Genomic DNA, 15,780 nt, shown 5'->3' with positions numbered 1-15,780 from the left:
TTGGGACTTCTCTCTCAAAAGTAATATTCTTTGTAATTTTGTCACCTGTGTAGTTCTCTAAAATGGGGTAACAGGAGGTAAATCTTCCACCTATAGAATAATTGTAAGATTCTCTGATTGTAATTCTCATAATTGTAAGATGCTGCTTAAGTTACCCTCTGGAACCAAGTACTTGGTATGTCTTCCGTCCGGTTAGCCTGGGGTAGAGAGGCACTCCGGAGGGAAGACAGCGGGACTGTAAGGAGCCGAGCCTCTTACCATCCACAGTCCAGCCCTGGAAGCGGAGCCTTTGATGTCTGACCTTCTGGTTCTGGGTTCCCTGTTCAGCACAAACTGTGATGATTTAAATGCTTCTTTATTTAACATAAAGAAGAAGTGAGTTTTAGATCTCCTGTTAGGTTCATCTTCAGGGATGATGCCTCATCCCAACAAAATTTTCATCCTAAAGAGACCGAAGGATAGGAGACAGTAGCAACAACACTTTGTATTCTTCTTCTTCTTATTGTTTTGACCTTTGGTATTATACCCTATGAACTGATATGTAGTTCCTCCCGTTGTACTAACAGCTTCTTTTCCTCCTACCGTTAAGAGTATGGCCTTCCTCTGACCCTCCTCCAAAATTAGGATAAACCAGTCAGGCCTAAAAAAAGCTGCAGAGCCAGTTCCTACATGCTTTAAACTCTAATCTACCATATCCCTTCATAGAAAGTCTTATTTAGCTTACCAGCAGGGCGACCAGCTCGTCCTGGTTTGCTTGGGACTGCCAGTTTTGGCACGGTACTCTTGCATCCTGGGAATCCCCTCGTTCACTGCCAAACCTGAACACTTAGGCACCCTACTTGGCAGTCTTATAGTAACTTTCTCATACCCTTTCTTAATGTTGATCGAGATTCTTAATTGACAAATTGTAACGGCCAGTAGGGGCTATGTGTAGTGATAAAACATTCTGTGCTGGTTAGCTATTACTAGTTCCATTCTGCCTCTTTACTGGTGTTAAGACCATTTACTTGGTTCCCTTGAAGATCTTAAAAGCAGGAATGGAAAACCTACATGTTTAGTCTTTGATATAGTAGTAAGAGAGAGTAGGGTGGGTGATCATGGATGGTGGAGTGGGCACACATACGCTATTTACTTAACAGGTCAGGTTTAATAAGAATCTGCTGAAAAGCTCCTAGTGAGCACACAAGATTGGAACAGCTTCCAGGGATGATTTATCTTAAAATAAATGTTGGTAAGAAATCAGAATGTTTTGACTGGTCATCTTCTGATTCTTGAGAAGGGAACATAGGTTTTTATACTTGAAAGTCAATGCTATAAATTGTGTTGTGTTTGTTTTTACATTTTATCTCCAGTCAAAGTATGATGAACTTAAAAAATCAGAAAAAGGAAGTAAACAGCAACATAAAGTTCACAAGTACATTACATCGTGTGAAATGGTGATGGCTCCTGTCCATGAAGCAGTGGTCTCCTTACATGTTTCCAAAGTCTGGGATGACATCAGCCCTCAATTCTATGCCACATTCTGGTCATTGACAATGTATGACCTTGCAGTTCCACACACCAGCTATGAACGGGAAGTCAATAAACTTAAAGTCCAGATGAAAGCAATTGATGACAATCAGGAAATGGTAGGTTTTTGTTCTAGTAGCTCAGGTACAATAATTTCATGGTATTAATTCAACATTACCCATACTTTGTATTAACTCAAGTTCCTTAAAGCTACGATCTTACTGCTATATAATATTTTCTAAGTGAGTTAGTGGTGACCTCTCAGTGGGAAGGGGCAGGGGCTTGGTGAATACATGGAGGTTATGATCACACAAAAGGTATTATGAGTTTGCTTTTTTTTTTTTTTTTTTTTAACCGAAGACTATGTTAGCAACTTAAAATGATCTGTGTGACTCCCAATTACAAGAGCAGTAGGAGTTCCCAAAAGGAGAACTCTTTAGCAGAAGGCTTTGTGAAAGAGGTGAGTCTTAAGCTGGGTAGGCTTTGAAGATGGATTAGGTTTGGAAATAGGGAGGCAGATTGGCCACTTGAGAGCTCCAGCAAAGGTGTGAAGTAATTTAAGGTTTAAAGAGACCACTTTTATTCTAGTGAATGGGCTTAGTGATCAATTTGAATGGTTAGGATGGGGCCAGATTATGTAGAGCAGTGGAAGTTAGGAAAGAAGACTAATAAAAAGGAGGGCTGTATTAGATTCCTCAGCAGGGAAGTGATAATGGTAAAAATGGTACTTTAGAAAAAGCACTCTTGACAGTGGTATGAAGGATGCATTTGTTAGGGGGAAGGGGCTGGTGTTAGGCTGGAGACCAGGTAGGTGGCATTTTGGGCAATTCATTGTGAAGTACTGAGGTAGTGGGAATGCATGAGACTTTATAAGCATTTGGGATGCTGGAGTGAAGAAGGAAGAGTCAAAGATGACTCCATGCCACAGACTAGAAGTACCAGTGCTGGAAAGGTAGCCTGTTTTGATGGGAAGACAAGAGTTTGGATTTGGTGAATGGTGGTGAATGGTGGTGAAAGCACACTCAGGTGGACTCCTCGATACCCCTGTGAAGTAATGAATATGAAGTGTCAGCATTTATCTCTTTTTGAATTTTTTAATTCAAAGAGAGGGAGGTAATGTTCCTCTAGTTAGAAAAGTATCTAACTTCTACATTGTAGCCTCCAAATAAAAAGAAAAAGGAGAAGGAGCGTTGTACTGCCCTTCAGGACAAGCTTCTTGAAGAAGAAAAGAAACAGATGGAACATGTACAGCGAGTTCTACAGAGACTGAAACTGGAGAAGGACAACTGGCTTTTAGCAAGTGAGTGGTTGGACTTGTTAAATTCCTGCTCCTGCTAAACTACAAGAGCAAACCTCTATGACTTCAGAGGTGTTGAAGTGTATTATGTTTGTATTTCAACTCAGTGTTCACTATCCCGTTCTTGGGTGATTCATTAATGCAGAGTCGACCTCACATGTTCGCTGAAGGAACTGATTTAGTTTGCTGGTGAAAGTAATTATAAACTACAATATTGGCAGCTTATCCTTCAACCTTTCTGGATGAAATCATATTTCTGGAGAAATTATAGATAGAAAAATGTCCACAGAGTGAAAATGAAAGTCTTATCCCAGGCATGACCTTTTGGTTACAAACTATAGAGTTTGTGGTTTTTTATAGCATTCTCTACACTAAAATTAATATGTTGTCATGTTTAGTGGCCTTGAGGCACTTGAGGAAGAAGTTTACCACTTAATATATTCTTCCCTTATTTTTAGAATCTACCAAAAATGAGACCATCACAAAATTTCTACAGCTGTGTATATTTCCTCGATGTATTTTTTCAGCAATTGATGCTGTTTACTGTGCTCGTTTTGTTGAATTGGTACATCAACAGAAAACTCCAAATTTTTCCACACTTCTTTGCTATGATCGAGTAAGTTCCTTTTATTGCAACCTTTAAAAAAAAAGTCTCACACAAAGATAGCTAAACATGATAAGCTATAGAGGTATTTATTGTGTGTGTGGTTAAAAGCATGAACTCAAGAGCCAAGTGCCTGAACTTGAATCCTAGCTCTGCTACTTTCTAGCTATATGATCTTTGGCAGGTTTTTTTTAACCTCTCTGTGCCTCAGTTTTCTTACTGTAAAATGGGGTAATAGTACTTGCTTCAGAACATTATTGTGAGGATTAAATGAGTCACTACACACAAGCTCTTTGAATAGTGCCTGACACGTAATAAGCACCCCTAGTTAATCTATTAACTCATAATATGGGTTTATATATTTGTCAATAATAGGTAGAACTCTCTTCTTCATTCTTAACCTTCACCCCCTCAAAAAACAACAAAACGGCTTACACCTTTGCACACACATAAAAGCAGGGATGCTTTTCAGTATGGTCACATTTATGTAATTTTGCATCTGGCTTTTTTCTTAATAAATTACTGCATTTATGGTTTAAAAATGTAACCTATGTCACAGCATGTCAGCTGCCTTTTTCTAGTTTCTATGAACCTCGCCTCTGCTTACTGTCCCCTTAACCCCAGTAATATCTATGGCTAAGTCTTTGTTGAAGAAGTTATGTTGTAATAATAATTACAGTTTTTTCCTCTGTCATTGTACATCAGCTTTTTAAAATAAAAGTTTGTTGTTGCTGTTGCTTTATGAATGTGCCATTTCCTCACAAAAGCCAAAATCTTTAAAGGTTTCTGGAATTGTGAATATAAAAGGGGAAGATATATAAACTAACCTGTTTAGTTTATTATGATTTGCTGTAACACAACCGTTTAACATTTTGGACTAATTTTGACATTGATTTGTTTTTATTTTTCAAACATTTTTCCTGTAGGTTTTCTCTGATATAATTTACACAGTTGCAAGCTGTACTGAAAATGAAGCTAGTCGATATGGGCGATTTCTTTGCTGCATGTTAGAGACTGTGACCAGGTGGCACAGTGATCGCGCCACATATGAAAAGGTATGGCTAATAAACACCCTAACATTTTACCCGTGTGTATAACAACCACTCGCAATAATCTTTAGGTTGTTCAGTTTTGTGAGTTTAAGATTGAGTTGTAAAACAGTTTTTAAAATTTAAGCATAATTCATTCATTATTAAAAAGTGCTGGTTAAAAAAGCCATATCTCGAACTGACATGCCAAATTAATACTATCAAATAAGCTTAACATTTCTGTGAAAACTACCTATCATTCAGATCTTGTTTTTGCATGGAATCATTAAACTAGTCCTCTTAAGTTTTCAGTTCCTGCTATTTTGGGGGCAGAATTTTTCTTTAACAGCCTGGTTTTTTTTTTTTGTTTGTTTGTTTTTTTTAAGGAATGTGGAAATTATCCAGGATTCCTTACTATATTACGAGCAACTGGATTTGATGGTGGAAATAAAGCTGATCAATTAGACTATGAAAACTTTCGACATGTTGTGCATAAATGGCATTACAAACTAACCAAGGTAAAAAAAAAAAAAATTGTGTTTCTTGAAGGTGGTTTTTTTCTCTTTATACTTAATATTTTTATAATAATAGGTCTTAAAATGTTTGTTGTAGGCATCGGTACATTGCCTTGAAACAGGCGAATATACTCACATCAGGAATATTTTGATTGTGCTAACAAAAATACTTCCTTGGTACCCAAAAGTTTTGAATCTGGGTCAGGCTTTGGAAAGAAGAGTGCATAAAATCTGCCAAGAAGAAAAAGAGAAGAGGCCAGATCTATATGCATTGGCTATGGGGTAACACAATTATACTTTAATGTGATTTATGAGACTAGATGACAGAAGGATTCTGAAGACTTTAAAATGTTTTACAGTGTTGAAGTTTATCTTCTGCCTTACTTCAGGAGATTATGGGAGATTATGCGATCATGTTCCCACAGGCTGGTGAGAGTTGTCACTTCTGATTATCAGCTTCCGGTCTATACTGGATGATAATTTCAAAAGTCATATATAGTATGTCTTGGTTTGGAGGAAATGTAATTTTATCATCAGTTGATATTTGGATCTTCAATAGTGAAAAAAAGACAGTTTGAGGATCAGTTTACATTTTTATTTTTAACAAAGCATCTGGGGCTCTCTCTAAAGACCTTCAGGAACTTACTGAAAATTAATATTTTTTATTCTCTGGCACCAAGTAGGGTGAATCATTTGCTAATTTTATTCTTTTAAACTCCATGTTTGTACTTTTTGATTTGTATTTGTATATTTAAACACTTTGTGCGACTTTCAGCTACTCTGGGCAGTTGAAAAGTAGAAAGTCATACATGATACCTGAAAATGAGTTTCATCACAAAGACCCCCCTCCGAGGAATGCAGTTGCCAGTGTACAAAATGGGCCTGGTGGTGGGCCTTCTTCTTCGTCGATAGGAAGTGCATCCAAATCGGACGAAAGCAGTACTGAGGAGACTGGTACGCTTATTTGTAGAAGTTTATAAGTGATACATTTCGTTTGAACAAACTAAGGTGTTTTATATCACGTGACAAGTAAAATGCTGGCTTAGTATTATTTTTTATTCCCTAGGTAGGAGTATGTAACTATCAAGACTATCAAGAAGTAATTAGCCCTTTGTTTCTTTAGAAAGAATGAATTAGAATTCATCTCTAATCATTTTGCTGTGAAATTGTACTTTATTTACAATTAGGGACTTGTCAAATAAAACCTTACCTTTCTTTCAGATAAATCAAGGGAGAGATCTCAGTGTGGTGTGAAAGCTGTTAATAAAGCTTCTAGTGCCACACCAAAAGGGAATTCAAGCAATGGAAACAGTGGCTCTAACAGGTAGGAATGCTGTGCTGTATGTCACAGTTCTGAATTCTTACATGATTAATCTCATTAGCCATGAATGAAAGAGGGTGGTAGTTGAATACTATGAAAGTCATTTATGTTGGACTTTTGAATTTTTTGAGTACCCCTAATTTGATGATGTGCGTAACCATCCTCCATATGTTTTCTATAATGCCAAGACTGACATTGTTTCCCCTGCTGAGTTACGCAGGTGAAGGTAGGTAGTGAAGTTAAAAAAAAAACATTTTAGTATTGGGATGCCTGGGTGGCTCAGTCTCTTTAAGAGTCTGACTTCAGCTCAGGTCATGATCTCGTAGTTCGTGAGTTTGAGCCCTGCTTCAGGCTCTGTGCTGACAGCTCAGAGCCTGGAGCTTGCTTTGGATTCTGTGTCTCTCTCGCTCTGCCTTTCCCCCGCTTGTGCTCTCTCCCTCCCCACCCCCACCCCCCCAATAAATAAACATTAAAAAAAATTAAAAGAAAAACCTTTTAGGATTGAGTACTTGCTATGGGCATTCTGGGTAAGGATAATTAACATAAAAGAAGCCTACACTGATTTAGACCAGGGATCCATCCAGCCAAGTAATCCAGTTCCTGATAGTAGCACCCTTGGTTGGTTTGTGGGATAAGTTTTGGCTAACCTTGTAATCCTCAGAGGTTATGAACATATACAGAAAAGGGCCTGCCATCAGCTTAATCACTCTTTTTAATATGCTGTTCATGAATTTGGTCATTTATTATTTATTGGATAAAGAAGTACTTCCTTTTTATTTGTCTTAAAGTCGTTTAGTTTTCAAAGGGCTACTCTTAGTTCTGTTATTTTTGAAGTCCATAGGAAACCCTTCATGATTTATATAACATGGAGTGTGTTTCTTGACTATCTTAAAATCTCATGTTTTTATTCTTAAGCAGCAAAGCTGTTAAAGAAAATGACAAAGAAAAAGGGAAAGAGAAAGAAAAAGAGAAAAAAGAAAAGACTCCAGCTACTACTCCAGAGGCCAGGGTACTTGGTAAAGATGGTAAAGAAAAACCGAAGGAAGAGCGGCCAAATAAAGATGAAAAAGCAAGAGAGACGAAGGAAAGAACACCTAAGTCTGACAAAGAGAAAGAAAAATTCAAGAAGGAAGAAAAAGCTAAAGATGAGAAATTCAAAACCACTGTCCCCAGCATAGAATCAAAATCGACTCAAGAAAAGGAAAGAGAGAAGGAGCCATCCAGAGAAAGAGATATAGCAAAGGAAATGAAATCAAAGGAAAATGCTAAAGGAGGAGAAAAAACACCAGTTTCTGGGTCCTTGAAGTCACCTGTTCCCCGATCAGATGTTGCAGAGCCTGAAAGGGGCAAGTTTGCCTTTGTTTATATTTGTTTACTTTTGGTTCTTGTTAATGTGTAATAGTTGGTTCTTGTTTTCTTGTTCTGGCAAGTTATCTAGGGACTTTACTCGGGGGAACTAATACTTGATGACCTTAAAAGTTGGTGATTTTTCTTAAGTGGTTGGAAAAAAAGTAGAAATCTTACTGTGACCATTTTTCTTTTTGTGCTAACAGAACAAAAACGCCGCAAAATTGATACCCACCCTTCTCCATCGCATTCCTCAACAGTAAAGGTTAGTATAGCCTGAGGAAGGCAGCGTCCATGTTAGGCTCACCTGGTTGGAATACGTGTCCTGACTTCCTTCAAGTCTTGTGCCAAGTATTCACTGGAGCCACTGGAGGTTTTATATTGCATTAGAAAATGAATTTTTTACATATTGGTGGACTGATATTTTTTCCTATTGAGTATTTTTATTATAAAAATATTAAAACTTCAAGGACCTAGCACTAATTTTGTAGTGTTGCAAAGTGCAAGAGAAATTTTACCCAGAAGTGCCTCACTGCTTTAAGCAGTCATTTTTGGAGCGCAATGGTAGCTACAAGCAAATGAATCTTTTCGGCAGAATGAAGCCTATTTTTCAGCATAAATATTGAAGAATATATAGCAGTGAAGACTTCCTGGATGATACAGGATAAACAAGATACCTCTGAATTCATCAAGCTTCTTGATGAGCATCATACCGATGTGTGCCTTCTAAGAAGGAGTCTTGAAAGGAGTTCCATTTTAAAGTCTCCTTGGTGATCAGTTCTCCTGTAGTTGTGTATATTCAGTGAGCATGCAGCTTCTGTTGTATCTTCCCTTGGAGGTTTGTTTATACCCATTGGGTTCCCAACAAGTTGAACCTTGCGTTACGATAAAAGCAGATGTGGCATCCAATCCTACCACCCAGCAAAGAGAAACCCCAGGCATTCAACTGCAGCACAAAATCGTGGGTGTAGCCTTCTTGAAGACTCAGGGTAGCCATTCCTTGCTCCATATTTAATTTTAATTCTAAAGTCATCTAATTTCATGGAATCTTTGAATTTGCAGTACGTTGAACTTTTAAAACTGTAAGTTAACTAATTCTTCATCAAGAGCACTGTGGTGGAATACCGTAATTGATTTCTTTCTTTTTCTTTCTGTCTGTCCGTCTTTCTTTCTTTCTTTCTTTGTTTCTTTCTTTCTTTCTGTCTTTCTGTCTTTCTGTCTTTCCTTCTTTCTTTCCTCCTTTTCTTTTCTCCTTTCTTTTATTCTTTCCTTTTCTTTTCTCCTTGCTTTTATTCTTTCCATTTCTTTCTTTCTTTCCTTCTTTCTTTCTCTCTCTCTCTTTTTTCTTAAGTGCTTTTTTTGTGGGAGGCATGAGATTCACCACCAGAGGCACTTTGCAAAAAAGTGATTACTCTTTTAGACAATACATGTTGTTTTCTTGTTAATATAATGCCACTGAGTTTTTTGGGCTAGGTTTAAAAATGCGTGTATTTATAGTAGAGTCATAAGTAAAGTAAAATTTGAAACCTCCCAAGTAAAGAAAAACTATGAAAACATAAGCTAACGTTCTTCCACAGTGACCTCCACTATTTTAGACTTTCTATGGAGGGAAAAAAAATGTTTTGTTTTCTTAAGCCTTTTAATTTAACATTACCTATAACTTAAGTACAGTGTTATGAAAAATGTGGCATTGACATTTATTTTTAAATTATGAGCAGATAAAGATTTTTGTTATTACATTGAGTACATATAATTTAGTTATTTTTTTAACATTACAGTTCCATTACATGGTTTTGCTTTTGTTTTTTTATTGTTGATATTCATATTATAATTGACATCATGAGATTTATCCTCACAAGAAGTAGCTGGTTTATTTCCAGGTTACAGCCATACTTCCCAAAGTTCCTCTGGGTTCTGAGAACTATGCCAGCTCACCTGTCATCTCCATTCATTTTCTACAGGACAGTCTCATCGAACTCAAGGAGTCTTCAGCAAAGGTTTGAGTCTTTTAAAATCATCATGCCTAAGTAAAACAAAAAAAAATTCTTTACTTCATTTATTTAGTAGATACCTTCGCTCTAGTAAATTCAGTAAGCTAGTAGAATAAGCTTTAAAAATAACTACCACAAACTGAAACAATGGATGACAATGGTCCTTTTTAATGAGATTGTTACCAAATGCGCGTAATGTGGCAACACTTCCATAATATCTCTCTGCTTGCTGTGTTATGCATTCTTTTATGTTTCAAGATCTGGAAATACGTTTAAGGTTTGGGGAAGGGGTTGTTGGTTTGTTTTGGGGAGTAGGCTTACTTAATTTCTCAAAACAAATCTGTCAGGTTGTTTTCTGACGTTTTAGGACAACCCAAAAGACCAGAAGAGAAATTTGATGCATTCATGTAACTGTTCTAAAAACCGAGCCCATTCCAATCCATAAAATTCTATATTGCCTCTGCCGAGCTACCCTTTTGGTAGTTGTAGCGTAATATCAAGAAATATGGTTAATGTAAACTAATCATTCTCTTGGAGGGGAATACTCAACTTGATGGTTGCATGTAATTACATGTCAGTATTAATTCTTGCCTATTACTCTACTTTCTTGAGTATTCTTCTACTAAAAATAATGTGTAGTTTGTGTATCTTACTGCAGAGTTCATTTCATTATTGTAGTTGAATTGTCCATTGTTCATGTTATTTTGTCTACTTATTATAATATTTGTACCCTCTTTCACTTTGATTTTCCACTTTGCCTCCTCTTAATACCTGCTAAGTATTATTTCTTACTGGTGGGCCAACACAAAACGAAATTTTGAAACAAAGCCAGTTGACATTACTAACTGCTTTTAGATATATACCTTTATAATGAAATGTCTGTGGATATTGGGCAAATAAGCACACATTTTTTAATAGTTCAGGTTAGCCAGTGTGCCTTTGTGCTGAAACTGTAGCATTGTTTTTAGAGTATACTGTATCAATCAAAAGAGTATTAGCTGTACTGTGAATGCTTGCTTTTAAGGTAAAACTTTTTATTGGCTAAATTGTATTGCAATATAGTTGGTTTTCATAACCAGTTTGGGATTGTGTATATCAGTCTTAACCATCAGTGGCTTGGTGTCGGCTATTTTAAATTCATTGGTTAACAGTGTTACCTTGTGAGTATTTATTTCCTGAAACATACTTTAAAGCAGTTTGAAACCTGCTGTGATAGTTAACTGGATTTTCTAATCAACGATGAAAATGATGGTTCCTTACATTTGCAGAAGCCTTTGAAAATAAAACATGTGAGATAAACATGTTATCTCATTTCATGTTCATAACAGTGCTGTGAGGTAGATAGAACAGGAGGGTAGTGTCTTTTTGACAAATAAGAGACTAAAAAAGTTCTTGATCCTTTCCCAGTGGCGTGTAACTTGTTAGTCATACCAAAACTTGGACTAAAATTAAGATGATCTTCAAGTATTCCTACTACAATGAAAAAAATGGCACGCACACAAAAAAATGTATGGTCCCTTGATTCTTAGCACCCGTTTCAACAGTAGTTGAAAGGAGTTCCTAATTCTGTTAATGTGTTTGCCTTGTTTTTAAAATTATACTACTACAAGTCAATCTCCCTATCCCCCTTCAGAAAAAGATAGTGATCTTCTGGGTATTTAAAATTCAGTAGAGTTATTCCACATTCAACCAAAAATTTTTGAAAATGGCATCTGAATGCACTTATAAAAATCAGGTGACTCATACCACTTTTCAGATCCTTAGTGTTTGGTATGGTAACTTGGTGATGTGATTAGGTGTTCAATAAATATTTGAAATGAACTCTTATGCTTTTGGACTTTGGTAAAGCATTCAAAGGTTAACTGGTCTGCACAGTAGTTGATGTTGCATTTTTCTTATATGTCTAGGAAGGTACAGTAGCATATGAATGTCTTAGAAAAACAACTTTACCGGACTTTGATCTCTAAAATTGACCATCTATATAAACTCACCGTTTCTGGGTAGCTTTTCCTTTTTCAAGGATTTGAGCGATGTGTGTCTCTTTCTTTTGTGTTGTCACCCATACATATAAAATTGTTTCTGTGTGTTAGTTTAATTTTTTAGTTATGCTTTGTCCCTGGGATCCTCTTTTTTTTTTTTTTTTTTTTTTAAGTTACTTTCTATTTTTGCTTTCTAATCCATGGTAAAAGTAATACATGGATTTGACTTTTCAGGTGGATTAAAGGGAGAAAAATCTAGCTTAATATCCAAATCTTTTCTGTCTGTCTACCTTCCACCCCCAATTTCCAATTGGCATACTTGCAGTTTGGTCACTTGTGTTTTCACCTAGCAATCCTAGCAGCTGTATTTGATGAAGAAAGTGTGTAAAGCAGCATCCTCCTTTACCCAAGCTTCTCTATAATTTAGGAGGGCAGCAGTAACCATCCTCAAAACAGAATTCAGGTTTTAATTTTGTTCATCTTAAAGCAAGGATTTATAATCAAATGGAAGCCTAGAAGTGAGGCCATCTTTATATACGGTAGCCTTAATAAAGTCAGTGTGGCAGTGTTAACAGATTGTGAAAATCAGTCCTATTGTTTTTTGGACCCATGGATCCCAATGTCAAGAATAAAAGCAAATCAAAAGCACAGTCCAACAGCGCTATCTGCTGATCAATTTAACAAATCATTAATTTTGTTTGGCAAACAAGTATTGAGTACTTGGTGTGCACAAGGCATTAGGAAGTATGTAAAAGTGAAAAAGACACATTAATGAGCTCCCCTACCATACTGGAAACTGTTATGGGCAAAAATAAGTGACATGAAATTAATAGGGAATACTTGTCACAAAAAACGTTGATACAGAATAATCAAGAGATCACCACCAAGTGAGTTGCAGAATTGAGGGATGATTGAAGTGCTGATGGCTTTTGAGCTGTCTGTGAAGGTTAGTAGGGTTTTAAGAGATTAAGATCAAAGTGAGCAGCCATTGTGGTCAAGAGAACTGCTGGGATGGACAGGGAGTTAGGGAGCCACTGGTAGCCACAGCATAGAGTGTATTGAGTTTGCCCATAGCAGGATATAATTGTGCAAAGATTGCGAAGAGCTTGGAAATACCTGAGCTAAGGAGTATGCATTTTATTCCACAGGCAACGAGAGACTGCCTGTTATTGTGGAAAAGAGAATATTGTGATCAGAACTATTCTTAGAAGGGTAGGAAGAAGGAATAGGGTTAGGTATGTTCCTAAACTAAGAATGTATTGGTTTTTCAGTTCCCTGCAATACAGAATTCAAGTTAGGCACAATTAAAAACTTTATTCCTTTGGAGGGGGTGTGTGTGTGTGCATGGGTGTGCTTGTGTGTACTTATTTGTAATCACACTCCCCTCCCCCCCCCACCCTCCGCTTTTTTTTTACTTTTATCAGGAGAATGAATACTTCCCTTAGAGAAATCTTTGAGTATTGCAGGAATATATTATTTCTTTTGTCTTATCAGTTTCATACGTAATATTAACTTAAGATATGAATAAGCCTCACAATTAGAAAATCTTGAAGTGTTGCTTAGGGCATTAACCCAGCAAGAGCACCTTTCGGACAAGCACTTTTATGACTGTTTTTCATTCTCTTACTCTTTGTTATTAATAAACATTTTGTCTATTTCAGTTGATCATCAACTTTTAAACACTGACATTTTAAAGAATCTACTTCTGCATTCCTATGGCAGTATTTCTGACCAACTGAATTGAAAATATTTGGTGGTGTTAAATAAGTGTTTCTTTAATTTTCAAATGGATGGTTGTCTTTTTTTCATGTATTCCTTTGAATACCAAAAGATTTCCTCATGTAAAACGATTTGACTTTTGACTCACTATTCTTTTCATTCCTAAGGTATATCTAGGATTGTGTAGTTACTGTAATGAGTTATATTTTGTACACTGCTGCCTAAGACTTGTGATGTCTTAAATTGAACATAAGCTTATAGCACAGTTAAAAATGCTGTAAGGATAGGATACTTCCTTAATGTTTTCTAGATTTCCATATTCACTAGGTTATACTAGTGAATTATACGAGATTTCCATATTTACAACTTGCATAAGTTATTAAGATTATCTCTTAATTATTTAGGTAGTGTAGTTTTGATCTTTGGCTGTTTATTGCCTGTGGGCCTTTTTGGCAGAGAAAGAATTCATCGTTTTTCAGTCTTGGGAGTTGTTTTATCATCCTCAGGTGGCCAAATTGTTTTCTGAGCCATTAGAACCAGTAAGACAAATTTCCCAGTTGTGATTATTTGGTAGAAATTGGAGTGCTTTAAGAAGTAGGGAGTATGCAGCCTTTACATTTATAAAAATAATTTAGGGTAGTGTTTACATGGTATATGTAGAGGCAGAAAAGACTTATTAGTCAAGTCCTGGCTAGGTTTTTATACTTTTGCTTGCTGTCATCGGTTGCCTCCTAAGTGGATGGCAAAACTGTTTAAAATTTCCATGATTGTGTGGGGGTTTGTATTTTTTTCTTAACAGTAGAGAAAGCCCAGACACTTTCACATACGGACTCCTGTAGAGGTAGTGGTTATAGATCTTCACAACAGAGCTATAAAAGGAACTGTCGCTTGTAGATTTACTAATGAGTCTCAGTTAAGGCAGGAATGAACTGATTGAGTTTAAATGAATAATTTTGTAAGGCCAAGAATTGAAGTCTTTGCATAATTTGTGCCATGTTCTTTTATTTCACCTCTTGTAATCCAGACAGCTGACCAGTTTTGACTTTGGGTCTAACTACCAGTTGTCTTTCATTAAGTAAACAGTCAAGCAGGTTATGCCGATACTGGAAAACTAATAATCTTTAGTAATATTGCCTTAATTTAACAGCTCTACCTTAATCATACTCCTCCACCACTGTCCAAGAGTAAGGAGAGAGAGATGGACAAGAAAGATTTGGACAAGTCGAGGGAAAGATCCAGAGAAAGAGAGAAAAAAGATGAAAAGGACAGGAAAGAACGGAAAAGGGTTTGTAATTTTTTAAAAACTAGTTTGGAAAGCCGTTATATCCTGTATGGTGGTGTGTTTGTTGTCTTTTTTGAAGTACTAGTTTCTTGCCTGGCAGACTGTTAATTTAGTGTTTAAACTGATATTTTCACCCGAAAGTGTGTTTGAATCTTCTACGGTAATACGGATCTTCAGCCAAATAATCCCTGCCAGCTCTGCCTGTCTCTCATGTCATTTTGCCAAGTGTGGGACACTATTGGCAATACTCTCCGGTGCTAGTTATCTGTGCCCTTGTGTAAAAGTAATATTTTAAAACAAAAACATAACCTCTTGATCAATGTAGTTCACACTTCTTGGTTCTAGGATCATTCAAACAATGACCGTGAAGTGCCACCGGACTTAGCCAAGAGGCGAAAAGAGGAAAATGGAACAAGTAGGTAGATTTATTAATACGTTTGAAGCAATCATCAAACTGAATTGGAAAAGGCTTTCATGATTCTCTTTTGTAATTTTAGTGGGGGTTTCAAAACACAAAAGTGAAAGTCCATGTGAGTCTCCTTATCCAAATGAGAAAGACAAGGAAAAAAATAAGTCAAAATCTTCAGGCAAAGAAAAAGGCGGCGATTCGTTTAAATCTGAAAAGATGGATAAAATCTCCTCCGGTGGCAAAAAGGTAAATTGGGAAAACAAAGGGACAGAACGCTTTTTCTTAAAAGTTTAACTCTCTGAATATTAGCACATACGGAGTTTTTTGGTAATCTGATAATTTCTTGTTAATTATTTGAGGGTGGGAAGAAGAGGCATTGGGGGAGGGCAGTTTATCTGGCAAATTCGAGCCAGTACGGTCCCAAACAAATTACTGGGAGAGTAGAATTAGTTTATCAGTGAAGTTTCCTTTTCCTTCATTCCACTCCCACCTACTTCTGTTCATTGACTTTTAGCTTTTCCTTTTTGTTTTCTTTCCCCCCCACTCCACCAACAGTGATTTTAGTTTCTTTACATTCATGAGGTTCAAATACGGTCACATGTATTCTCCCTGATGAGTAACACTCTCATAAAGTCTTTATTAATTGTGATTTTTAAACATTTTTGTAACCTTTTCTCCTAATAGACTTAATGTGTATGCAACTCGTATTTGATTTTCAAACTAAGTATAGTGTGCATTCTCTTAGATACTCATGGATGATATTCAGAATACATTTCCTG

General features: G+C 36.5%; 1 protein-coding gene across 16 annotated transcripts in view; it reads left to right on the top strand.

Annotated features, from left to right (window-relative positions):
- Nucleotides 1-15,780, top strand: part of THOC2 (THO complex subunit 2) — a 112,264-nt gene that overhangs the window by 85,161 nt on the left and 11,323 nt on the right. For 7 of the 16 annotated variants that reach the window (XM_053201624.1, XM_053201621.1, XM_027054309.2 and 4 more), the window contains 14 exons: nt 1,353-1,628; nt 2,668-2,809; nt 3,265-3,422; nt 4,337-4,465; nt 4,825-4,956; nt 5,051-5,235; nt 5,729-5,907; nt 6,175-6,277; nt 7,190-7,620; nt 7,828-7,886; nt 9,487-9,618; nt 14,458-14,595; nt 14,938-15,007; nt 15,090-15,247. In XM_053201624.1, the coding sequence (XP_053057599.1) occupies nt 1,353-1,628; nt 2,668-2,809; nt 3,265-3,422; nt 4,337-4,465; nt 4,825-4,956; nt 5,051-5,235; nt 5,729-5,907; nt 6,175-6,277; nt 7,190-7,620; nt 7,828-7,886; nt 9,487-9,618; nt 14,458-14,595; nt 14,938-15,007; nt 15,090-15,247 (2,292 nt within the window). Of the gene's footprint in view, nt 1-1,352; nt 1,629-2,667; nt 2,810-3,264; nt 3,423-4,336; nt 4,466-4,824; nt 4,957-5,050; nt 5,236-5,728; nt 5,908-6,174; nt 6,278-7,189; nt 7,621-7,827; nt 8,704-9,486; nt 9,619-14,457; nt 14,596-14,937; nt 15,008-15,089; nt 15,248-15,780 lie in introns of those variants that run through there. The other 9 variants (XM_027054318.2, XM_053201627.1, XM_027054317.2 and 6 more) reach the window with 7 other exon arrangements.

This window comes from Acinonyx jubatus, chromosome X, assembly GCF_027475565.1.
Source record: "Acinonyx jubatus isolate Ajub_Pintada_27869175 chromosome X, VMU_Ajub_asm_v1.0, whole genome shotgun sequence".
NCBI classification, from domain to species: Eukaryota; Metazoa; Chordata; class Mammalia; order Carnivora; family Felidae; genus Acinonyx; species Acinonyx jubatus.
This window is presented reverse-complemented; position numbering and strand designations above follow the sequence as displayed.